This window comes from Anser cygnoides, chromosome 1, assembly GCF_040182565.1.
Source record: "Anser cygnoides isolate HZ-2024a breed goose chromosome 1, Taihu_goose_T2T_genome, whole genome shotgun sequence".
Lineage (NCBI taxonomy): Eukaryota > Metazoa > Chordata > Aves > Anseriformes > Anatidae > Anser > Anser cygnoides.
The window spans coordinates 167,824,505-167,849,503 of NC_089873.1; the positions used below are offsets into that span (position 1 = coordinate 167,824,505).

Sequence of the window (24,999 nt, forward strand, 5' to 3'; positions counted from 1 at the left end):
ACATGACTATCTTCTAGAGACTAGCCCCTCTTTGTTTTTGTGGTATGGCAGGAAGAGAACATTTTAGATTTCCTTGTGTGTTGGTTGTACATTTTATTTGTTCATTCAGCTGTGCACTCTCTTAAAAGCAGGCCAGAGCACCAGACAGAGGTAAGTTCAATGTTTAGTAGACTTGCTTGCCACAACATTTCTAATGCACGAGGAGTTAAAAAAGCCAAGCTGTGTTAAAATGCAACAGAGGTTAGCAAACTACTTAGCTCAGATACATGTTACTTCTGTAAGGGTAATAAGGACTCTCAGCTGTCAGGTACAGCAGAGACGAAGCTTATTTGCCTTACAGAGCATACTGTATCTGCCCTATGAAACAACTCACCATTCTTTCCATATCGTCTAACATCCATGACCAGGTTTCCAGTTTCTAGTGCTCTGTTGATGGCTTCTTCCCACTGACTATAGTCCATATGTGAAACCTTTGTGCCATTGATAGCAATGATCTCATCATCTACATGCAGCTGACAAAGTCCTGCAGGGCTACCTGCAGAAAACAGAAGGAAAAAGATATCTTTAACAGTTATTTATTTTTAACCAGAGTTGTTATTGGGGGAAAAAAGGTAACAATTCATTCAGAGAAATGCTTATTAGTGGATATTCAGAAAGTCCTGAAAAAAATGACAGTACTGTGAATATAAGGTCAGCAAAATCAGTTAATATCAGAGTAGCATTGAACTTTGAAACACAAAAATGACAAACATTAGTCTTTTGGGTTTGCAAGCATCCATATTTAATAAACAGACTCTGGTTAGCCCTCTCCTGGCTTTATAATTTGGGATAGTGAAAGAGATAGGCAGCACCACAGTGTGTGTAGCCAACAATTAGCTGAAGTTCAGCCAATGTTTGGGTAATCCTCCTATTTGCCCAAAAATATACTCTATTTTGTTAATTCCAGTATAAACTGACTTCCTCATTCTTATTTACATTTTCTGGGCTCTATTGACAAGAATATGCTGCTATGTTGCTTTGCTAACAATATTTTATAGCTCTGAGTTGACTGGCAATTGGTCTCACTCAAGGTATTGCTAGGTGCTGTCCAGTTAGAGTTCTCTGAATTGTATTTATTTTGTCAGTGCCTACAAGTCAAGAGTAAATTTTATTGCAGTTTGGACTTCAAATTTTAATTATATTTTGCAAGACAGGCTGCACTTTATACTCTTTTTCACTTATTACTATGTGCTGGCAAGTGATCTTAGCTACCTAAGGACAGAGTGCATACAGGACCAGGACTAGTGAGTGACCCCTCCTTCTCCCCCTCCCCCCTTTTTTCTAAATCTTTTTTCTAAAGATTGCAAAATAAATCTGTATGTTAGTAACATCGAACAAATTTGAATTACACAACGGAAGCATTTTCCAGATTAAATCGAGAAATGCACACATCTTTTTAAAAATATACCAAGAACAATGCTATATTTCATTATCATAAACAGATGTGGACAAACATGACAGAAGAATTTAGACATCATATGCTTCATTCTAACCTTCTGACTCACTAGAAAAATGCTATTAGAAGTCTGGATCTAAGTATTCAAATAGCTCTTAAATTTCCTGGAATGTCAGTAAATTAAGAAACAAAGAAGAGCTATGCTTCCTATATTATACCAAGCAGTGATCCCTCGTATTCACAAAAAATGACACTACTATGGTGGAAGAGCATAGATTCATATTCTGGTTTTCTGCATTCCTGAGGTATGGACTGATATTCCATTAGCAGTTACCAGCAAAACTTTTAAAACACGCTAAATACTTTTAAGTAATGTTAAAAAGAAGGAAAAAAACACTTGAGTTTTCTTTTGGAGGAAGAAAGCATGGGCAATATTTAAACTGGAAAAAAAAAAAGCATCTCCTTAGAGCCAGGAAGATGTTAAAGAATTAATAGATTTGAAGGTCAAATTCCTTCCAAATACCATCAAAAATACTGTCAAAGATTAATATTGAAGTCACTACTTGCAACATTTTATAAACATTTTTAAGTGTCTGATGTGACAATTTAAGATATTTTATACCATATAGTTTGAACACATAGATGGAACTTTACACTCATTGTACAGAGAATGCTTCAGACTCAAAGACACTGGAACTGTTTTGTGTTGTGACAAGATGAGCACTAGGAACCAAGAAGTGGTCATTTTACTCAAGTAATTCAGTTGGGATGACATTCAGCTCAAAGGTGAGAACAGTACCTCTGGGCTACCAATTCAGGTTTTAGAAAAGGAAGGAAGTTGAAGACGGCACAGTTCTTACCACAATATCACCAGAAAAATATATCCAGATCACACCACAACCATTCAGATTTGAACAAACAGCAGTGGTCTCCAAATTGCAAATGTACTTAACACATTCAGGAAAAATTACACTGCACAATTTTTGTCACGTAACTTCGCTGGCTAGCCTTCCTATGCTGCCTTTGCAGTCTATGAATGAAAGGGCTTCTCGGGAGTGCAAACTAAACCACCTATATTGATTAGGCTTTTGCTCCAGTTCAACCTCCAGAGAAGCCTACAGAGATTAGCTGGCTATTCAGGTTCCTAAAGCTGTATGGTGCCAATCACCTTCCTTGAAGTCCTCCAAAAGCATAGAACTTAGTGATAATTTCTTGTCATGGGTGTAGAGGATTTAGTTTAGATTACATTTTTAAAAAAAAGAAAAAAAGAAAAAACACAGTATGGCTGTTTTACATAAATTTCCCTGAAGGTAGAAGATTTTTCTTTCTTACTAGCCCTTTCAAAAGGAGACCAAACAAAAGAAAACTGACAAATGCAAAACAATATTTTCTCACTCACTTTCCATCCACATTTATTTCTCTCTACCTACCCCCACCTGTTGTTACTACAGCAGAAAAATAGCCACTTGTACTCTTACAGAATAATTAAAACATGTAGGAAGTGGAACAAATTTACTTCATCTTACATGTGTTCAATCACAAACCTGTACACTCCTACATCAGTGCAATCCCAAAAATCAATTGCAAATGGGGCAACGTATGGCAGGTGAACATAATACAGTGGTTATAAATGGAGACATGGAATGTTCTGACGGGGATATATAGAAAGAAGTTTCTCTTCTAGAAGTTAGAGTAGATGGCACAGAGAACCTGTGTAGTCTCCATCCTTGTAGGGTCTCAAAACCAACTAGGTAAGGCCCTGAGCTCTGGCACGAATTCAGTTCTGACATTTTTTTGAGCAGTGGATTGCTCTAGGTCCCAAGGTCCCCTTCCAATCTGAATTATCCTATATCTTATTTTTAAAAATAGGAAACACAACATTCAGTAGCCCTCAGCTGAAGGCATATCTTACTCTTCAATGAGCTGTCTACCTCCTTCATCCTTCATTCCCTTAAAGGAACCTACAGCTATCATATAAGGACACAACACAAGCCAATTATTGAAAAAAATGTTAAACATGCTAGAAATGAGATGACCAAGAACATAAAAGCCACCAAAATCTTGTCATTTTATCTTTATTCTTTGCATCCTTCCTTGTGAGAATGGTAATAAAGCATAACCCAGGTAACAGCTACAACGCAGTCATTTTCTTGCCTACAGATCCAAGGCACAGAGTTCATTTGGAATTTTGTGAATGACAAGCGGAAACACCTGGTACCCCCAGGTTTCTCATTTACAGCTGGCAGTGCAGACAGACAGTCCTTTGCCTCCCAGTAACAAAGTTAAACCAGAAGCCTAACAACAGATGAAGTAAATGAAGTTATTCTTCACACAAACTAATTATTAACGGTCATAATGTAATTATGAGAAGTACGCAGCTACAATGAAGGGAGCTATAAATTGACTTTAAAACAAAAATCAAGACTGCCAAGTAAGTACAGTTAAATGGTATATTTTCCTCTCTGGAAAGAATAATGACTAATATATATAACTAAATGAGGAGTTTCCAGTTATTACTCTTTTCTCAAAATGAACTCATATTTGATGTAAGAAAGGGGACAAAATATATTATATTAAATATAATCAAGTATTTCTGACAATGTGAGAGATCACTGTTCAGAGAATAGGCACTACATGTGATTTACTTGTTGGTTTTGCATTTTTTGTTTGTTTTTTTACTCAAGAAAACTGAGCTTGTTCTCTGCAGGAGACTACTAAAGCTTAGAAGTGATCTTTATATATGCTTTATTTCAACACAAAAACTTTTGCTTTTCCTCAATATTAAACACATCTGAAAAAATTGCACCGGTAATCAATTCAGAAATTGCAGTTGCCTAAAAATATTAAATGTCTCCAAAATACGAGACTAAGAAAGATAAAATCAAAATAAAAATATTAATGCCTAACAAAGTTTGAATTCATGTTTTATAAACACATGAACTCCTTTAAAATAAGGCGAAAGGAACAACCTCAATGTTAAAAATCTGCATGTACCCCTTACTACTGTTCTGTATGAGACTTGATGAACCTTTGACTAATCACATTTATTCTTCTTCAGTAGTCATAGGAACATTCTTGATTAGGAAAATGCTTTTTAGTATTTCTGAATTAAATCCATTTAAAGAGATGATGATTCACAGAAATACAATAGTAAACAAAATATTAATTTTTCAGTTGTCTACCTGATAATTATTATTATTAATATTCTCAACATACTTTATGGTAAATATCTTAATTTAGAAGCCTCTGCAAACTAGGTACAAGAACAAAAGTTTGTACAGTTAAATGCGCATTTACCTTCTTCAACTGTTTGTACAAAGGCCCCTGATGAAGTCCAATTTGTTGTAAACCCGAAGTTGCGACTGTGGCCAGGTCTCTGGTTTATATTGATTCTCAATTCACTGTACTGTTCCTGAAAAATAAAACATGACACTACAGTATCTGGTATCACGGGAATCTAAATGAGGGAAAGTTTATCCACTAAATAAGCAAGGCTACTCACAATGTGCACTTTAATCATCTATTATTAGCATCACCAGCAAAGGAAACAGCATTTAACTTTGTTAACTAGCTAGCTTATTTTATATTCAAAGGTGTGTTTTCAGTGTACTTTTATATTTTGGCTATACATATAACATACTTAGCCATGCGTTTCTTCTATTTTAAATATTTCATGAAGTGATGTTACAAAATGTAAGGTGTTTGAGGAAGCTAAAACCCTAAATGGGTCTTCATGGACAGCCTTGTCAATTTGTAGAATCTACTGCCTCCTGACCAATCATCACTCAAAAAGGAATGTGAAGAAAAACAGCAACAACAAAAACAGATAACTAATTCATCTTATTTTTTCTTGCACATACTACAGAAGTCATCATCAGTTTCCTTCGCAGGCTCAATGCTGCAACTAGATTTTCTTGGGTGAACAATCACCTTTTCAGTTTTGTGTGAAATACTACTACTTTCCTATGTATTTTGTAATGGAGGCCTTAGATAATTAAAATAATCCCAGAATTAGCTAGAATCCAGTTTTTCCACCGAACATTTACATTTTAAACTACAGAAATATTTGACTTGGAATGCATTTCGGAAGACCTGCTTTCAATCTCACAATATATTATGAACATGTGGTACACACATTAACATTCTAATGTGAACTCCTTAAAAAACAATTAAAATACTCAAATGCATGTTATTCACTTCATTATAATGGAACTGATACTGTTATAAAAGGAAAAAAAGACTTCTGTCAAACACTTAAAATAGATATATTCCAGTAACATGTTGCATGGAGGAAACCCCACATGCTTATGTGTGCACTAAACATACATCTACATTTTAGCTCCCCAGCAAACCAGTTTTCTGAAGGGTGGGATTCATTTTTCCCTAACTGCAAATATTTAGAAATTTAGGTACGTAAGCCAATTCCCCAGAACTCCTGTGTTGGTCAAAGGACACAATGAGCTGCTTTACAAGTAGAAGTAGGTAGCTGGCTTCTCAGGGCAGGAAGCAGCCAGAGGAGTCTTTAGCAGTACCCAAGCATTGGGTCCAGAGGACAACAGTAGCAAGGGAGCATCCCTTAGTTTCTCCTTGTGTTACAAGGAGATGTCCCTGACAAAACACTCCCAGTCACAGGCCATGGTAGAAACTATTGAATCCTTACTTCTAAACAAGCTCCTTAGTTGAAACATCTTCCACACTGAAACAGACTTTTTTTTTCAATTCATCCCACCTCCTTAGTTGACTAACAGTACTTTAAAAGTTATTCTACTAATAGGTTAGCACATACATAGAAAGCTTCTGAATTTGATTGTGTTCCTGGAAATCACAATCATCAGTATTTTTTATTTCCACCATCCCAAACCAGTTCTTTTTTAAACCTACCTTGTGAGAGGAGTAATGCAGTTTTGTACACTGAACTTCGTAATTTAAACAGGTAGTCTCCAAAACATTTAGTACTCTACAAATCCGGTGTTATTACTGTGATGACTAGTGAACTATCAACTGGTCAGCTCTGGCAATGATTTACAAACATATCAAATAGAACTTGCATTCTTTACATTATAGTTTGTTTGATGGACCACACAAGCAGTATTTTTTTATTTTTATTATTTAAACACTTTCCTCATTTACAGGCAGGACAGTTTATAACTTGGTGACCAATTAGAGAAAAATAGAATCTAGTATGCTTTGCTCTCATTTAGCTCACCTGAAGGGAAACAAAGGACCCATATCTAATCTATGTTTTCACTGATTAGAATAGCAGCTTCTCTGCCTGTTTTTGCTACAATACAGAAAAAGGATCATAATTTCTTTGCTTATAAGTTTCAATCACAGTTTTCAATCACAGTTTCAAAAAGTTATAACAATTTCATTGCAATGGCTAAAGAGTTATCAGCAGTATTTAACTGAAACGTGTTCCTTTTTCACAGGTGATTAGGAAGAAGAATGAATCAAAATTACTGAATATATAAAAAAGATAGTGTGTGAAGTGATTTCATTAATCAGCATCCAAGCATTTTTTTTTTTTTTATGATCTTCACTCAAACTACTGACAATTAACTTGTATAGCAGTGTCAGGAATGCAAAGCATTCACCTTTTAACTCATCAAGGGGTATAAACTACATCATTACATATTGCAGAAAGGTGGTGACAGTTAAAGCTATTGCTATTCATTTTTTACATGTGAAACATGAGATAAATTGAAAGAAATAGTACTGGATGTATTTTTCCAAGGTGCTGAAAGAACACTCAAAAAACAGCTCCTGGATAAGCACATACACAAGAAGATGGTGATTTCTTTTTAAATTCATTAGTGTGAATACCAAGTAGAATAATTTCAAGTACATAATTACAGAACCCAAAAAGGCTTAAGCCACAACTAATGGAAAAAAAGGATATTGTGATATTAATGTATAAGGTTGACCTTTGAAAAGCTGATCTTTATTTTCCACCACCAGCTTAAAAGTGCAAATGAATGCTACAGCAGCTCAGAGCATTCATCTAATTAACATTCCTGATTGTACGCACAAAGTGCTGATTGGGAGAACACCAGAAACCTCACAAACATCAAATTAAATATTTAGAGTATCTACTTTGAATTTTATTTCTAAATAAAAGCACAAGAGAGAAAGAGTAGGGAAAGAAAGCATCAAAAGGACCATTTATATGTTCTTTCCTAATGCTCTCTTTCCCCAGAATTAAATCAAACATAACAGTAGTTCTTCAAGTTGATTTCTTACCACCAAGGAATACTTCCATGAGATCTTGCATGGGATGTTTTCTTTTGTTGTTGGTGGTGGTTTTTTTTGTTTTGTTTTGTTGTTTTTTTTTTTTTTTTTTTTTGACTCTGCTGCAGCATTCAGTTACACTATGCAGTTACATGACTTCCACACTTACCAGGGATTTTGAATCCTCATGCTCTGGCAGACTCACATTTTCTGCAGAAGATGCAAGTGAAACAGAATCAGGAGGAGAACAATATTCTGGTTTAAGAATACTGCCTCTGGCATCTTGGTCTTGGGGTTTTACAGGTAATGTCAAACTAGAAGTAGGTGTTGTCTTAACACCTTTTTCCTCCTCCTCCTCCTCCTCACCTCTGCTTCCAAGTACACTGGTAGAGAGAGAGTATGATGAGTCTGGTAGTGAAAATGAACTGCTAGTTAACAAAGTTTGAGTTCTTTTAGCTTTTTCCACTTCTCCGTTGTATTTCTGGGTATCATCCATCTAGGACAAAAATAACAGTTTGGTAAATATGTGCTTTAAAAAACCTTTATCTTTCAGCAGCTTAAATATTTAACAAAGTACTCCTCCCTTTCATGCAGCTTCTAGTCACTGTACCCATTACTAATTACCCACTTAAAAAAAAAAGCAGCAAGACTTTTTTCCCTTGAAATATTTGCAGAATATATAGTATAGACTCATTAGGATAAACTTGTTAAAACGATCTGCTTAGAAAAATTTGCATGCTTCCCCTTTAAAAAATTGAGCCAGATAGGGATTTATGAAAAAGCTATGAAAATCTATGTAATAATGGAAAAATCAATTTGTGTTTCAGTGCTTTACTGAGCAGGCAAATTCTAGGCTGGAGTAAAGCTTTAATTTCAAACTCAGCAAAGCAGAATAAATTTATACCACCTGAAAGTTTGTCTTTAACAATTACATTAAATTCACTTCAGACAGTTACATCAAAGACAGGTTTTCTCTCTTTGGAGACTTTTTTTATTTTTTTAATGTAAAATTTAATTTTAATTTAAAATTTTATTCTTCTCCTTTTGTAATAAGGAGACATTAAAAATAATAATATTTCTAAAAGTGCCTTTAAATATAGAAACACAAAAATCTTACATGACAGAATCACTTGCTGTATTAACGCAGCCTTCATCAAACAAAAAGAACATTTAAGCCCTACCGTTCACCCAGCTATACAAGACACCAAACATTTATAAACTTCAGGAACTAAAGAGAATTTTACCGTGAGCGACCGTGGAAGTGAGGAGATTCCTCTTGAGTGGACACCAAAAGGTCTTGGTGTAACCACGGATGTTAACCTGGAGGTATCGGTTTTCTGGTAACTTCTAGGGAGAGAAGCTGAAACCTGAGCTGACCCAGTTTGAGCATTCACTGAGTAGAGCGTAGACAAAAGAGATGAGCTCCGCTCTTCTGCCAGGCTCTTTGAGGGAGCAGGAGCTTCACGTGTGGCAGAACTCTCCTGCTTTGGCAGATGATCCTTGCTCCTTTGAGCAGCAGACAGGCTTTTGCTGTCTTTAGTGCTGTAGGAGGTTTCTTCCAAAAGGTAATCTTTCACCACTGACCGTGTAGAAGGTTCTTTTTCTTCAGTAAACACATCATCGTTCAGTGAATATGTCCATCTGTGTTCATATTTTCTCTGCCTGTAGGAGTCTTGATCTCTATCCTCCCTATGGGGACAGAGCTTATTAAAATCCCAAAGTGAACAGACAAACAGGTGCGCCCTAGGTGTTTTAACTACTGATTATTCAAGGCAGAGCATAAACTGAGAAACACACCTCTGGTAAGTGAAAAAAATGAATGACATCACTTAAAATATATTAAAATATTAGTATTTTCAAGTCCACCTCCCCACCCACCCCTACTCCCTCTGAAAACACTCAGGCATACTACTGCCATGTTATCAGGTTGCCACCATGACAGAAATCTCTCTGCCAAGAAAATGATACAGCTATTCATGTTACATATCCTCAGAAATTCAGATTTCATTGAGGAAAGAATGTGAAGGTAGTCACACAACATTGCCTAAACTGCATAGTTCTCTTGACGCTTCTACTCTCTGAAAGTACAATACTATACATCAGATAACAAATGACAGGGTACCTTGAAATTTAGATTTTTAGATTTATTCCTTTATTTTGGGATTCATTCCCTTGTCAAAATAAACCACCACAGGGATAGATAATCCTTAACATTATTATTATTTTTTTTTTTTTTTAAGATGCTGGCAATACTGGACATTCAATACAATTTGAATCCGTATTTGTCTTCAAGTTGTTGTCCTCACAAATATGTCAAAAATACTCAAAACATGTTTTAAGACCTACTTAAATTTCATTTATGAACATGCCATATGCATATTCCCTTCTTCACCTCAGCCATATACATTTAAATTTAAAAATAAACTTCAAAAAAAACGACTGTCATCAGGAGACGTAGTACTGCACTACTCTATTGAAACTTGACCCTCCAGAGAGAAGTTTATTCTGTAAATACCCAGAGGAACAATAGGGGATACAAAGGAAATACAGTAGAAGTTGATTGTTCTGTGATATATATAAAAATTCTGACTGTATTTATCCACTGTGGTCAAGAGAATAGCAAATTCAGTGTTAGAGGAAAGAAATAGTTAAGTTGATCCAAGAATAAAAGAGGCAGTTAACTGGCTTAATTCTCTATTGTTTTAACCTCTTTAAATTGGATACAAATACTGACTTCACAGTACATTTATTCATGGTTTGAGTAAAACGTCATTTAAAAAGCCAAACTGTTTATCATTCTATGAAAAGAATGTATTAGCAGATCATATTCTGCCCTTTAATTGCCTAGATTTCTACTCTATAATTTGGAACTAAAATTGTTGAGACTTCTGAAGAATCAATTGCAACTTGCCAGTAAAAACTGCTCAAGAATTAAAGGGAACTAAAATAATCAAATTTAAGTTCTACAATTTAATACTCCCATTAGGGTCATTACCTTTCCTGCTGCATTTCTTTCAGTGACTTGCTGCTCCTATCAGAAACCTCAGAGGCTCTCCTTTCTATTTCTTCTCTTTCTTCCTTTTTCTTTTGCAATTCTGAAGTGAAGCTCTTTCTACGATTCTTCCATTTTGCTAGATCCTACAAGAATCACATGAACAAACAGAATGAGATTTTCTCAAGACCTTGCACGTCTACAGAGGCAACCCATCTCAAGCAATCTGATGCCTTGATTTTACTTGCATGTCTGCATCAAGGCCACATTTTCATGCACCTTCCCCCAAGTGCTTTTATTTTCGCCCCTTGACATTTTCAATTTTTAATAATAGTTCACACAATGACAGATAGTTGAAAACAAATGCAAATGGCATGTGAATTTCTTTGTTGTAGGCTTTGGATTTTTTTTTCCTTCCCTCAAATCACCAGTATGTTAGACTGATATACTAGCTTGAGAATAAACACGCCTTGAAGTCTAAATTGGAAACATAAGAGATCAACTTCTATGTTTTGTTTATTTCTGTAAAACCACAATGTGAACTGGCAATCTTCTCCATGAAATACCAGAGCTGGGTTCAGAGAACTATTGAATATTGGAACTGCTATGCACTGCTTGCTTGGCGTTCTGTTGTTAATTTCAGCCTCTTGTTGGTAATCATTGCCAATCACAGATTTTAATTAAAAGTCTTTATAGAACCTTACAATGCTGTGTAAGGTTATCATACACTTTACAAGCTGAATTTAAGACAGAATTATTGGGAGACAGGAGCCTCAAGAATTTGCACAAGGAAATATTTCCTTCTCTTCTCCCAAAGGATCAAATTCTCAGACATTCCAATCACTTCACAAACAATATCCACAAATTTCAGACATGTCAAATTGTGCCCCAACTTTTCTGTCCACAGAACTCATGCCTAAAGGCTTTACTGTGACACCACAACAATACATACAAATCATATAAAAAAATATTAAAAAATAATTTCAGTTCTGCCTTAAACAGACATCCTCCAAAACACTAGGAGTTGCACGAAATGCATAATTTTAAAGCGTGATCCTGTAAATTGCTGCACATATGCCAAAAGTAAGTTTTCTAGGGGCACTGAACATTTGCAGCACCCCTCCCTTTAGCTGGGCATGTCAGGAGGAGTGAAAAGGAGTATTTACTTCTTGCCACTTCAGATCTTGTTCTTGCAGCTGTTCTTTTATCCTTTGCAGTTCTTCGTAACGGATTTTGCGCAACGACTGCAGCTCCTCTGCACTGACATCATTCAAAGATTTACTCCTAGAAAGAAAAAAGACTATTCAGCTTCATCACATCTTAGCCATTTGTGCAAGTGAAACCTTCAACAGAGATTTATATTAGTACAACTGAACGCTCTTAAGTGTTATTTCAAACAGAGCAGGAAACATACCAGCAGCTGAATGAGCAAGCCTTGGATGGGACCTAGTGCCAGCACTGAAGTCAGTAGTTGCATATTCGGGCAAATAAAATCAGGTTAATTAAATAACCAGCTCCTCCTGCAGCAGCTCCATGCTGATGATTCACATTGAACTCCTCATGTCTACTACTTCTGTTTAAATTTTTTACTCCATTTATTGACCTTGCCTGTTTCTTTTTATCTAAAAGCCATCGTGTCCCCCCCTCAAATCCAAACTCCCATTATTTCACCTTTTCTCTCCAGCAACAGCCTCAGAATCATCTCCTTTTTTTTCCTTCCTTAGGCCAATTCTAAAATCAAGTTAGTTATCAATGCACATTTCTAAAAGACAAAAGTGATTTACTACTAAATACTCAGTTCAATCATGTTATGGACCTCACTAGTCTATATAACTCCTTTCCAAAACCTTCCTGAAACTTTCAGTTCAAGCTGGGATAGCTTGCATCCTCTTGTGAATTTCTTCTACATATCAACAAGTTTTTCCATGAACTCCTACTCACTAGTTCACTGTAATCTCATTTCCTCATAAATCACTTTTCATGCCCCCCTCAATTCTATTCCTGTTATTTTCTGCTTTTTTATCCATTTTACAGTCTCTGCATTTAAGCGTAACAGAACTTTTAGCTTGAGTATAGGACAAGACTCCTCCTCAGATTGATCCCAAGCCTGTTAGACATCAAGTAACATGCAGATGGTTTGTGTTGTAATAACACGCTTTGTAACGTTTGATGCTATGATAGAAAAGGAAAGCTAGGCTTCTGTTTTGTTATTATTATTTTTTCACAAAATGCTTCCATTTGTATTTATTTGTACAAAATTTAAGTGATGGAGGAATATTAGCGTAGACAAGTTCTAACAGGACTTGAAACCATAATGCTTCTCTGGTATGACAGAAAATCAGGTTAAAAACAAAAGTGATTCAGCACAAGGCCTTGCTCTAATCTCTTACATACCAAGAGAGCTCTGAACTAACAAACTAGTCTCTTTCACTTCCTCTTAAGAGGCCCGACTTACTTACACTGGTAACATAAGACTTTGGACTTCGGCCTCTGGAAAAAAAGGCCAGGGCATTAACTAATTATTCCTGTTTGCTTGTTTATTTTCTGAATGGGAAGAATGCCACATTAAACAAAAATCTTATAGACACTACTGCAGAAACTCTTTTCTTGTGTAGTTCTCTCTCCTTTCTTCTTCCTTTTTTTTTTTTAATGGCTAAGTTATATCACATGTAGAAAGGGTTTTGAGTTAGCATCAAAACCATTCCAGATTCACTAAATGAAACTTACATGATGATGGTTTCCTTTTCTTTCTCTCAAGTTTCTATATCTGCTTGGAACAAAATAGGAAAATCTAGACCTAAATACAATATACCCTAAGAAAGGATATATTCACATATTCATACCAGCAAAGAGTATGTTAGTTTTAATTCTAGTCTTAATTAAAAAAAACAAACAACAAAAAAAAACCACTAGTGACTCAAGCTTCCTGAGTTTCCCTCCACTAACACCCAGCCTCTTCAGACACATTTCTTGCTTCTCCTAGCAGCATTTGTTCATTTACCAGCTTTGGCTCAGGGTGAAAAAAGAATATATATACACAAATATATGTTCATATACATATGTTTACCTTCTTTTTCCCTCTTTGGAAAATGTAGAGCACCGTGCATAACCAAATACTTAATATGCCATCACACAGTAAATGTGAAAATATTTCTCTGAGCCAGTAAGCTGTAAACAAGGCTACATAAGTTAACATGGCACTAACCAATCAGTTTACCACTGAGGATTCAATAACTGGAAGTCCAAAAACTAGACATAAAGTGTTCAAAAAGCTCATCGATGTTAAGAGAAACTACAGGTGAATGGCCTCGAGAACACTCTTTTCATTTATTTATATATTTACTTTGGTTCAACTACCACCTTTTAAAATGTATGTGCCTCTTTAAAATAAAAAAAAAGAAAGTTAAGCAAAATAATTCTTTAAGTCTGCTACCATCAGAACCAAAATATAAGATGTGAAGTACTAAGTGCCAGGTCAAATGGTTCTGACATTCATTTAAACTGCCAGTGAAATGTATTAACTTGTATATTTTATTCTGGGATTCATTTGATACTGTATTTCAACCTGCCCTATTTGAAAATAACAGATTTTCAATCATTCCCATGGTACATATGCATGTCATTAACTATTTTCAGAATTCTAACTGTGCAGTCTTTAAAATGAAATATTTACTAATCCTTCTTTACATTTCTGAATGTTTTAGAGCCTGATTTAAATACAGAACTTCAAGTACTTCAGCTGGAATAAAATATCAGAGCTGATTTTCAAAATGCCTGATAACCGTAACTGATATAATCCTAGATGCCAGAGAGGACTTTTGCCAGATGCATAGCTTTTAGTGTCTTACATTTGTTATGTAAATTGCTCAAGCACAAAACAACAAAGCAGCATGCACAAGTTGCTTTGAGCACAAGTTTTTAGCTGCCGTGCATGCATGAAAATTTAAACGAGAGGCAAAAATAGTGTTATGATCTTTCAAGCTTTTACAAAACTTACCCTTGCTCATCAGAAAGCTTTTGAAACAGTCTGAGAAATTAGAAACCAAAAAAAAAAAGGAGAAAGATTCAGTGTCATGCTTGATATTCATAACAACATTCATATGATCAGTACGCCAGCACTCTCACTAAGTGAATGGGAAACTGTGAAAGCTTTAGGACCAGACGGCATGGAGTAGCACATCAGTGATCTGACACGAGTCAGAAGCACATCAGGACTTGCATGATGCGTAAGTCAGGAAGAAAACTGACAAAACAAGGCTGCCTGTAAGTTTCCAATGCTTCCAATTTAGAAATACTGCATGAATAGAGCCTCGTTTTAGTTCTGCATCACTTATTCCAGTGCTGCTAAACAGCATGACGCTTGGAAGATACTCATTTCAAGAAATGAAAATGAAGCCCAACTTGAATCCCAAAAAGAAGCCTGGCATACAAAGGCTGTTTTCTTGTTAATTCAACCACCCCTGATGCTAAATGCAAGTAATACATGGAATGGATAAATCTAAAAGGTCCTATGTACAACTTTACACATTAAGTGGAGAACCAAATACAGCCAGTGTGATTCAAGAGGATTTTTAGTGTTCTTGAATATGAGTATTGTATTCTATTAATTCTGGAAATGTGAAATCTTTTCAAGCACTTCAGAAATATTCCTCAGTGAAGCTTGCACTTTGTTAACAGCATTAAGCTTAAAAATTAAATGTAATGACATCAAAGGTTCAACTGGAACATGGAAGTGTCTTAGTCACAAATTAAGGATGCACAGCCGGTAGAACTGCAACTTGCAATGCCGTATTTTCAGAGCCAAAAAAACATAAAACTCCACTCTCTCACAGTAAGTACAAAACCTACAGGAGAGCTAGGAAGCAGTTAAAAAAAAAGTCTTCACTCACAGAAGAAAAACTTTGGGTACACCAGGAAAGGATTAGGGATAGTATTAATTAGGACTGTATGAAATATGAAAGCAAGGAAAACTGCTGGTAGAATAAACATGTCACAGTAGAATTTAAAATAATATGGACACACACCTTGCATGCACCATGACTTTAGATAGGCAAAAAAGAGCACTAATATCTTTTTATCTCATGGAGCCATCTCATAAATGCGGCAAGACATTTTACAAACAAGCATTTTTAAATTTAGGTGCAAACAATAATCTCAGAATGCCCATCTCCAGAATTTGTTAAGGCATTCATGTCATGAAATTTATATAAAACTGAGTCTGAAGGAATTATTATATATTTTCTCCAAAATTGCTGCCTAAAACTAAAAAAGTCATGATTTTTGTTGAAAATATGGTATTGCAGTCATGAGCTTCTATTGAAAGCAAATAAAAAGCTTGTCCAGGATGACACAAACAAATTGCAGATTTGCACTCTACAAATGGTTCAGCACAAGACGATGCTTTTCTGAGTGGAAACAGTTCAATTAGCTCAAGCACAATCCGTGCAGGACACAACCTGACCTCTCCACCATCTGACGCTTCTTGTGTCTAACTTTGCTGGCCTCTCTGATTGCTTCCCACTTCTTCCAGTCTTCTTCACTGCATGGACCTGGGATAAAATTTACTGGCTGTGCGTTGCTTCCCACTTTCCAAGATTCAATCTTGCGTGTCAGCATGTCGTCCTTCTTATGTCGGGAAGACGGTGACAACACTCTACCATTGCTCTTTCTGTCCTCTGGTGTTGCACTCTTTTCAAGTAAACATAGAAATTTGGACCGTATTTCCTCAGGAAGACTCCAAGGATCAGGAAAGAGTGCAGGGTGGTACTTGTCTGGAGCACCTGATAAAGGCACCTCTTTTTTCTGAGAGAGGATTTTACGAAAAATCATGTCATCCTTTTCCAAATCTGGAATCACAGCTTGGCCTTCTCTAGGCTGCAGAATTATTTCACCCTCTATAAGAGGCTCTTGCTCAGAGAATTTTTTAAAATACTGGGGGTCTTGGAGAACAACTTGATTCATATGGAAAGCCCCAGTTTTGCGAACAAACAAGTCATCATTTTCTAAATCTGGATACAGATATAGATTTTCATTGTCTCCTTGGTCACATCCTGGTATAAAGGAAATATTCTTTCTACATTTTATGAGCCTAGGGCCAGAAGTAGGATCAATTTTGGTCTTCGTTTCAGAAGACAAGTAGTCAGAGTATTTTTGCAGGGCCTGAAGTAACGAAAACTGACTGAAGCATATAAAACAAAAGGAGGGAAGTAAAATATCATTAACTAGTAATATACAAGCAGATCACAATGTATTCAGATATATGCTTGTTTTAGATTTGCAGTATTCCGAGCAGTACAGATACACCATTTGGCATTCACCACCACTAACCAGAACACAGCACACGTCAACCAATGTAAAGGTAACACGACATACTGACCTGCTCAGAAACAGCACACTTGCATGCTCACACACAAAGCCTATGCAGCACGTTATGCTTTCGCATTTACATCTTTCAGAAGACCACCATCAACTTACGACTATATTAAAAAAAATAAAGTTGTAATAATAACAAAAAAGCGCGACATCACAGGATGCAGTTTAATTTCATTTAGCTGTTGCACGTCCAGCCATTTCTTTCTGATGCAGCAAGAGTACAGCTCATGCAGCAGTATCAACCTGGGCTGGTCAGAAGCCTCCAAGATTTTTCCTTCTGTAATCTGTGTCAACGAGCTTCCCACATACTCAGCAGTTGGCTTATAGCTTTGATCCCTTCTGCAACTGCTGTTCCATTCGAAACTTGGTCTTGGTTGATTAGCAACAATGGCAGAGCTTTGTTTATAAGCATATCCCTCATCCTCAGAATCTGATTTCTTTCTACTGTGCATGAGCACAAAGAATAAAGAGAGGGAAAGAAAAGTGTATGCATTGAGTAAAACGTATAGCATCAAGAGTGGAACAACTAATGAAAAAGAGTACTTCAAATTTTTTTCTTAAAAAACATATATCCTGCTGCTACACAGGCAAAAATTAAAAATAATAATTTTTAAAAGTCACAAAACAACAACTTTAAGGTTTTGCATACATGAGAGAAACAGGGGCATGCATAAAAACGCACCTGAACCCTTGAATCTCTTTATACCAGGGTTTGAAAGAGGATTTCCTGATTTTTTTCCATAGCAATTCTTCTTCTGGAGTCCAAAACTTAGGAAGAAATTTGTCAAAAGCAACCACTGTATTTGATGCTGAAGAATTTAGCTTGCGAAAATAGAGATCATCTTTTTCAATGTTTGGGATGCCTATTTCTTCTTCCTCGTCCTCATCAAAATACCCAGATAATTCTGAAGAAATGTTAACTCTTGGTTTGTTTTCCACTTTAGTATCCAACTGCCTCTGCCTCCTCTGGTTACTGTTCAAAATACCCAATCAGTTAAGATATTTTAGGAGCAACTTGACAAAGAATGCAAAAATACATGCTTTTTGGCTCAGGAGTTCAACCTCGTGAATGAAGCAAATTAGTTCTCAATTCCACCACTGCAGCACCAGAAATAATAACAAAAAAGTTAAATTGTTATATCAACATCCTATTGCCTCTGACAAAAAATACAAGATTTGACAGAAAAGGCATAGTAATTTATCATCTGTGTTAAAATGCTGATTAGAATGCTAACTTTATGGAGTTATTTATGGACTGCAATTTAGGTAATACAATAGTTACTCGATCTTGGATTAGTATCTCTAACCTCAGTGGTTCAAGCATTGTAGCTAGTGGACCAGCTGGATCATTTTCTTGTGAGCAAGATTTAGAAGAGTCATTGCGCAATATGAAATGATGTCCAGGTGCAGCAGAGCTTACAGGACTCTTTTTGACTAGAAATCTACGTTTTGCTAAGTCATCCATAACCACGTCGGGCAGCCTTCTTTCATCTTCTGAATCAGAGCCACTGTCATACTCATAGATCATCTGGAGGGAAGCTGGATTTGTGAGCCCACACTCTGCTCTGCTATTTTGGCAGGAAGCTACAGGATTCCTTTCATGTCCACTGAGGTTGACCAAAACAGGAACAGAATGAAGACAGTGAAGTCACGAAGATTATGACGAAACACAAGAACTGCCCACTATTCTCAAGTGTGTAAACTAAGAAGTTGGACAACAGAAATTCATCACCATATTTTAGAAAGCTTTAACAAGAAACTAAAGCTGTATGTCTAACTCACTGAAGACTTCACTTAAGATCACTTAAATCCCCTGTGTGAAGTTTGACAGGCCTCAACACATTACTCAAAAACCAGAAAACTAGTTATGTGGAACAAAGCCAAACAACTTAAAGAACAATAGGGAAAAAATAAAAATTAAAGACCTGACCATCAACCACCCTCCCCTTAAAACATTGAATACTTTACTTTCAATTACAGCAACAGCAGCTTTTCTTAAGTTAGTGAAGAAAACATTTGTTAAAATGATAAATCAAAGTCTGCTTTACTAAGACTTCACACACCAGTACCTTGAAAATGTTCCATCTGACTCTGTGTAGACAGGACTTGCCCAGCTCCTCCTATTGTCTTCATTCTTCTCTGTCCTTTTCTTCCTTAAGGGTGCTGGTATATACGTTGGCTGCTTGTTTTTGTTGGGTAAGAAGCGATTGAAGTCAGCAGTAGGTTTTGGTTCAATCACAGAAATCCTTCGGTAAGACCTGTCATCTTTATGGGAGTCACGCATTTTGAAAGGCAATTCTGAGTCTGTGTCACTATCACAACCTTGGAAGAAAGGGGAGAAAACATTATTTTCTAGATACAAGTTTCCAGCTACAAGTTACACTGAAATATCCTAAAATCAGTTTAACTCCAAGTTTGGTATGTTTCTGCTGCAAACTTGCTGAGCTACTGATGGGGCAGTAGAAGATATATTTTTAGAAGTTTGTTGTGAAGCTGTGATAAGGTCCATTAAGCTGAATTTGGTTTGTATGCTCATGCTACATTCATTCCACTCTTTCACTATCACTGTTGCCTGCAGGACACAGTGCTAACCTCTACATTGATGAAGTAAAAACATCAGAGAAGTTTTTTTTTAACTAAAAACATATTTGCCACTCAGATTTACTAAGAAAGCCAAGTTATTAGCAAATAGTATAAAATATGCTCATCTCAGCAGATTAACAGCCATTAGAAGCCCTGGGTATGTTGCATAGGTAGCATGACTAGACTTTGCTTTGCTCAGAACAGATATGCTCCATGTGGCTTTGGCCCATTGGTTTTATGTTACCCACATGGTACAAAATACAAAAGCTCTTTTTTTTTTTTAATATAACTTCTTTAAACTACAAGTTCATATTGCATTTTACAACTGGGAGAAAAATACAGATTACAGATGTCAGGATCTAATGTCAGACTTTTTTCTTGTTACCTTTCTTCCCATGACAAACTAAAATATCGAAAATAACTACCATTCTGATTTCAATGTAGGTGGGAAAAAACCCTACTTACATTGAATATTCATAAATAGAATGAAAACAGAGGTTTGATATATCCATACTAGGAACTAGGTAGGAACTAGGCAAGAAACTTATGCAACTGCCGCAGTTTTAGGTGATCCCATCAGGATCCGAATTCTTGCATTCACCCTCCCTGAACTATAGAAAAATATCCCCCATGGACATGCATCCTAAAACAACAGCAAAAGGAAGAGTCCCAACAGCTCTTCCTAGGGAAATTCCTGCAAGCATTGCTTTGTTTCTACCAACTGTTCAAGGTCAATATTTACTTAAGCAAAACACAACTGTGGCAGTTACAAAGCTAGATTACCCTTCAAGCCAAGTACTGGGCACCCAGTAGGGACCAGGCCCATACATTGTCTTCACTCACATTCATGAGACACATGCTAACAGAAAATTTAAAAGAGGAAAACATACCTTCACTGCCACCTTTCAAGGTTATGTCTGATGAAAAGCTTGTGGAGGATCTTGAGCCAAGAGAGTCCAAGCTATCAAAGGAATCGTCTCTTTTATGGCTAGCTGAAGGTGGAAAGGGCTCTCCCCGGTCCACGTACCATATATCACCGTACCCACTATCCCTGCCACTTCTGTTCAGCTGGCTAGACTCTTCAAGTGCCTATGGGAGTAAGTTTTGAAAGATGTTTTGTAATAGTTTAAGGCAGAATGCTGCTAATGATTTTTCACTAAAAAATTTTAAAATGCCTTGTGCCTGCAAAACAAACTTTAACAAAGACTATTGCAATATCTCTGAAAGAGACCTGTACAACACAAGGTCTTAAATTTCCCTCACTTCAGCCTAACAGAATCAATAGATTGTGAAGAGCCCTGTTTTAAGTCGATCACAGCAGATGACCTCTGAATTTCTTGATTATATTGTTAGCAGAAGAACCAGTGTAAGTTAAACTCATTCCCTTTCACACAGCCTTTGATAGCAAGCAAAACAAACAAAAAATCCACATGACTGTGTTCCCCAAATTAAAAATAAAATTAACCCCCCCCCAACAGATTCTTTAGTGTTGACGCTATAACATACAGAAAAGTATAAAATTTAGGCTATTTATTTACTACTCCTTGTGGATTTCTTACCTTGGTCAATGCTTGCCCTAATAACTTCTCAAATGCTTTAAGATTGAGGTATGGACCATTATAATGAGGGTTACTTTGTGCTTTTCTCCCAAGCCAGTATAATGTAATCAAAACCTAGGGGTATAAAACAAACAAACTCAAAGTTCACTACTTGCCTCTCAAACCATACACCAGTATAAAAGCATCTAACTAAGCTGTTACGAGATGTTTTCCAAAATGAAGTTATTAAAGTCTTGTCTACAGTATAAGCCAGAATCTCCATTAAAACCAAAGACTGTTACGATGCACATAATATAACTCAAGTAATCAGATATAACTGTTGTTTCTAATTATTGCATTTATTTGGAAAGGAGGTTAGCTGCACAGAGATCACCATAACATGACACTAATTTGCATCAGATGGAAGAACAGCAGAAGAATAAGGTAAGCATGATAGTGCCATAAACAGAAATGTTTTTAAAAGACATTTAACCGAAATTAGTGTAAAATTATTTCAGATAGCATTGAAGGAAGTATCTTACATTTTTCACTCTTCTGTTGGTCTCCTCTGGTCTGAAGCAGGACAGGGAATGAGAAAGAAACAAAACAAAACAAAGTTTTAAAGTCACTTACTTAAACTTTATTATTCAACATTTAAATGGTTTGAAGTCCAATTAGAAACTAGTATAAAATATGAACTATGACTCTTCCAGAAGAAATAAAAAGCAATGTGCTTTGAATTCTCAGGCATAACTCCATACTATTTCAATCATTACATATAAAGCAAGAAAACATTTTAGTTTCTGATTTGAGAGGAGTTCAGAAAGGCTCTAGGCTTTTTTAATTAGCCAAGGTTTTTAGTTACCAACAACTACAAAAAAGTGGAAAGCAAGCTAATAACTTTGGGCAATATAGTTTCGATTATCCAGGAAGAGCTTTGGTTCCATATGAAAGCAAATTCAATTGTTACAACTAGGGGGTGGTGGGAGGGTGGTGAAGTAGTATTATATTTTCCAAAATATTTGCCTCATAGTTGCGTAGGACACTTCAATCTAAAAAGAATTTTTCAGACAAAAAAAATATAAGTGAACTTCTGAAACTGGGACATCTGGAGAGAGCTGCTGCAGGGTTGGAAGGAGGGTTTTGGTTTGCTTTCATATGAGACATCTCTCTCCAAATAATAAAAAAACCGATACAAGCACTAACGTTAGTGTTTTGCTTTGTTTTTTAAGTGACCAATTTGTGGCACATTTTGCAAGCATACCAATGCACACCCATAGTGATCCTGTTCTCCTGCTGCTCCTTTTAAGGACATAAAGAAACTTCTCTGATGGGAGCCTCCCAGACAAGAGGTACCATAGGTTCACAGTCCTCAGGTGTAAATATCCACAGTTGGACTGCAGAGAGCAGCTGAGCCACACTCCCATCCTCAGTGCGAGCGTGTAAGGAGGGGAAAACCGCTTCTCACCCATCTAAATAACATATGTGCCCAAGATGATTTTGGTTTTGGGCTGGCTCAGCAGCAAAGCAACACGTGGCAGAGGGGGGAGATTCCAACAAAAAAAAAAAACAGGTGAGGAATCATTATATTGTGGCAGAAAGTCCTACGTAGAGTCCCAGTTCAGACCCATGATGCATCAGGTCACATAGCCCATTTCTGGCTGGCTGCCTAGGAACAAGTTAGTCAAAGGGTGCAAGGAAAATGTCAAAAACTGTGCAGTAGTTAACAAGGTAGCAAAATGACTGGGCCTAGTCAGCATAGACAGCACTCATTAGGGAAACATGATACTCAGTGCAATATGACAACCAGCCCGCATGCAGATTTCCCTCCCTCTCTTTCCTCCTATCTTGAGGAGTTTGTTCCCACTCAGGCCAGCTGGGATTGCCATGCCCATCCACTACACCATGAAGAAATCACATGGCCAAAAGCACGAGGTCATCGTGCACCCAACCTGCACAAAGCCTGCCTGAGACTTCCTCAACATCGCATTGTGAGGGTGACACCGGTTTTGTAGCAAGCAACATATTGCTCATAGAAAGGAGAAATGCATCTCTTCTAATGTCAAATATTTGCAAATGTGTTTTAAAACCCCTTCTGAAACACACTGCCGTTTGGTTTTGGTTTTTTAAAAGGGCATGAAATTGGAGAAATTTTTCTTCCTTTTCATCAGTACATGGATCTCTTTGCAGATGTAGATAGTACTGTACATGCTATGGCTGTTACCTAATGAACTGACTAGAGGCAGGTTGGTTACCAAGCAGAAAAAGGAAAATTGTTCTTGTGATGCAGTGTATCAGCATAACTTTTTCCACACCTGAAGGAGAATGTTTTAAAGGTCTCTTTATCTTCAAGGTCTAAGAGCCTTTCATTAGGGCAGAATTTCCTTCATTATTTGCAATTGTAAAAGCAGAGGCTGTGTATGCCCTTGCTAAGGATGCCTTAAAGCTTGCTTCCACACTTTAGCAGTCTAGTAAGCAGTGGAAAATTCTGCCTTTAGTCAGCTGTGGCCCATATCTAAGAGGTTGCTGGTCACACCAGCTTTCAGAAGGAAGCTCCATGATTGAACATGGTGTCCACTTCTGCTCTTTATGAGTTCTCTGGGATCATTTAGGTCAGTCATTTGCAACAGGAGGAACACTCCACTGCTTTTATTTTTTTATATATTGCCTAAATTTGAATAATCATGTGCATAATGATGCCTATGTACCTGGGCTATAAATACTGCAAAACTTAAAAGTGTTCACATAAACTAGTGAGCATGGTTTGCCCGAAATGCAGGCAGAGAACTATTTCACACACACACAAATGGGAGACAATGCTCTATTCACACGTTTGCTAGGCTAACAACGGAAACAAACTGTCAAGTTGTTTACTCAGTACAGCTTTTCCAGATTTGTGACTTTACTTATGTTACTGCTCTCTTTGAACTATGCCCGTTAGCTTCTGAACCTTTTAAGCAACTTGTCACAATAGATGTAGCCAAGCATAAGAACAAACAAAACAAGAAAACCCCTGCTAATCTAGAGCAATCAGTTCCTCATTTATATAGGTATATATTAATTCTTCGACAGCCCTTACATAAGGAAAAAAGGGGACTCTGGGTGATTAATGTATTGTCTGAGAATCTGTGTAAATTTAAGATTTTTTTTTGCCAAAAAAATAAAAAGCCAATGCTGTCATCTTATTGGAATGTCATAAAAATCAGTTGTCACTTACAGACTTCACAACTGCTTCTCCAAAACATCACCAAACTATCACCAAAACATAAATACTATGCAGTACTATGCAGGTTGGCTGGGTCTTTGAGCAACCTGGTCTAGTGGAAGGTGACCCTGCATTGTCCCCATGGCAGGGGGGCTGGAAATAGATAATTTAAGGTCCCTTCCAACCCAAATTGTTCTATGGTTCTATGATTCTATGCAAAGAATGGTCTAACGGGTAGGTCTGAAAAACTATGGATCATAGCAGCAACACAAAGCTAGAAGTCATAACTGGCAACAGCCTTCTCTGAAGTATAGAAAATTCTTTGCTGCTGTGTGAGGAGGCAGGAACCTACCTTCTCTGACAATCCAGAAGCGAGCTGCTGCTCTCACCTCTCCTCTCTTCTCACACATGGCTATCTAGCTCTAAAAATATGTGGCCAAAACCCTCACATTCTCACACTCTATTTGACTAAATAGGTTAGAAGATGGAATGCAAGAACTTCAGCAATGCAGCTTTTAATCTTTTTAAACACACCAGGACAATTATAACCTACTTTTGAACATAAGTCCAAGTGCACACACAGCGCTGGTTATACAGACATTTGTTGCGTGAAAGCTGGTCTTGCACCAGGTAGAGGTAACCAACT

At 36.7% G+C, this 24,999-nt stretch overlaps 1 protein-coding gene across 19 annotated transcripts in view; it reads right to left on the bottom strand.

Moving 5' to 3' along the window:
• Window positions 1-24,999, bottom strand: part of LMO7 (LIM domain 7) — a 129,457-nt gene that overhangs the window by 22,785 nt on the left and 81,673 nt on the right. For 8 of the 19 annotated variants that reach the window (XM_066987557.1, XM_066987534.1, XM_066987514.1 and 5 more), the window contains 15 exons: window positions 21,691-21,721; window positions 21,170-21,283; window positions 20,501-20,699; window positions 19,097-19,349; window positions 18,335-18,634; window positions 17,710-18,000; window positions 17,271-17,471; window positions 16,117-16,833; window positions 14,653-14,682; window positions 11,822-11,939; window positions 10,659-10,801; window positions 8,908-9,352; window positions 7,833-8,159; window positions 4,733-4,847; window positions 374-535 (listed from right to left, as the gene is read on the bottom strand). In XM_066987557.1, coding sequence (XP_066843658.1) covers window positions 374-535; window positions 4,733-4,847; window positions 7,833-8,159; window positions 8,908-9,352; window positions 10,659-10,801; window positions 11,822-11,939; window positions 14,653-14,682; window positions 16,117-16,833; window positions 17,271-17,471; window positions 17,710-18,000; window positions 18,335-18,634; window positions 19,097-19,349; window positions 20,501-20,699; window positions 21,170-21,283; window positions 21,691-21,721 — 3,446 coding nt within the window. The remainder of the gene's footprint in view (window positions 1-373; window positions 536-4,732; window positions 4,848-7,832; window positions 8,160-8,907; window positions 9,353-10,658; window positions 10,802-11,821; window positions 11,940-14,652; window positions 14,683-16,116; window positions 16,834-17,270; window positions 17,472-17,709; window positions 18,001-18,334; window positions 18,635-19,096; window positions 19,350-20,500; window positions 20,700-21,169; window positions 21,284-21,690; window positions 21,722-24,999) is intronic. The other 11 variants (XM_048079037.2, XM_066987569.1, XM_048079040.2 and 8 more) reach the window with 7 other exon arrangements.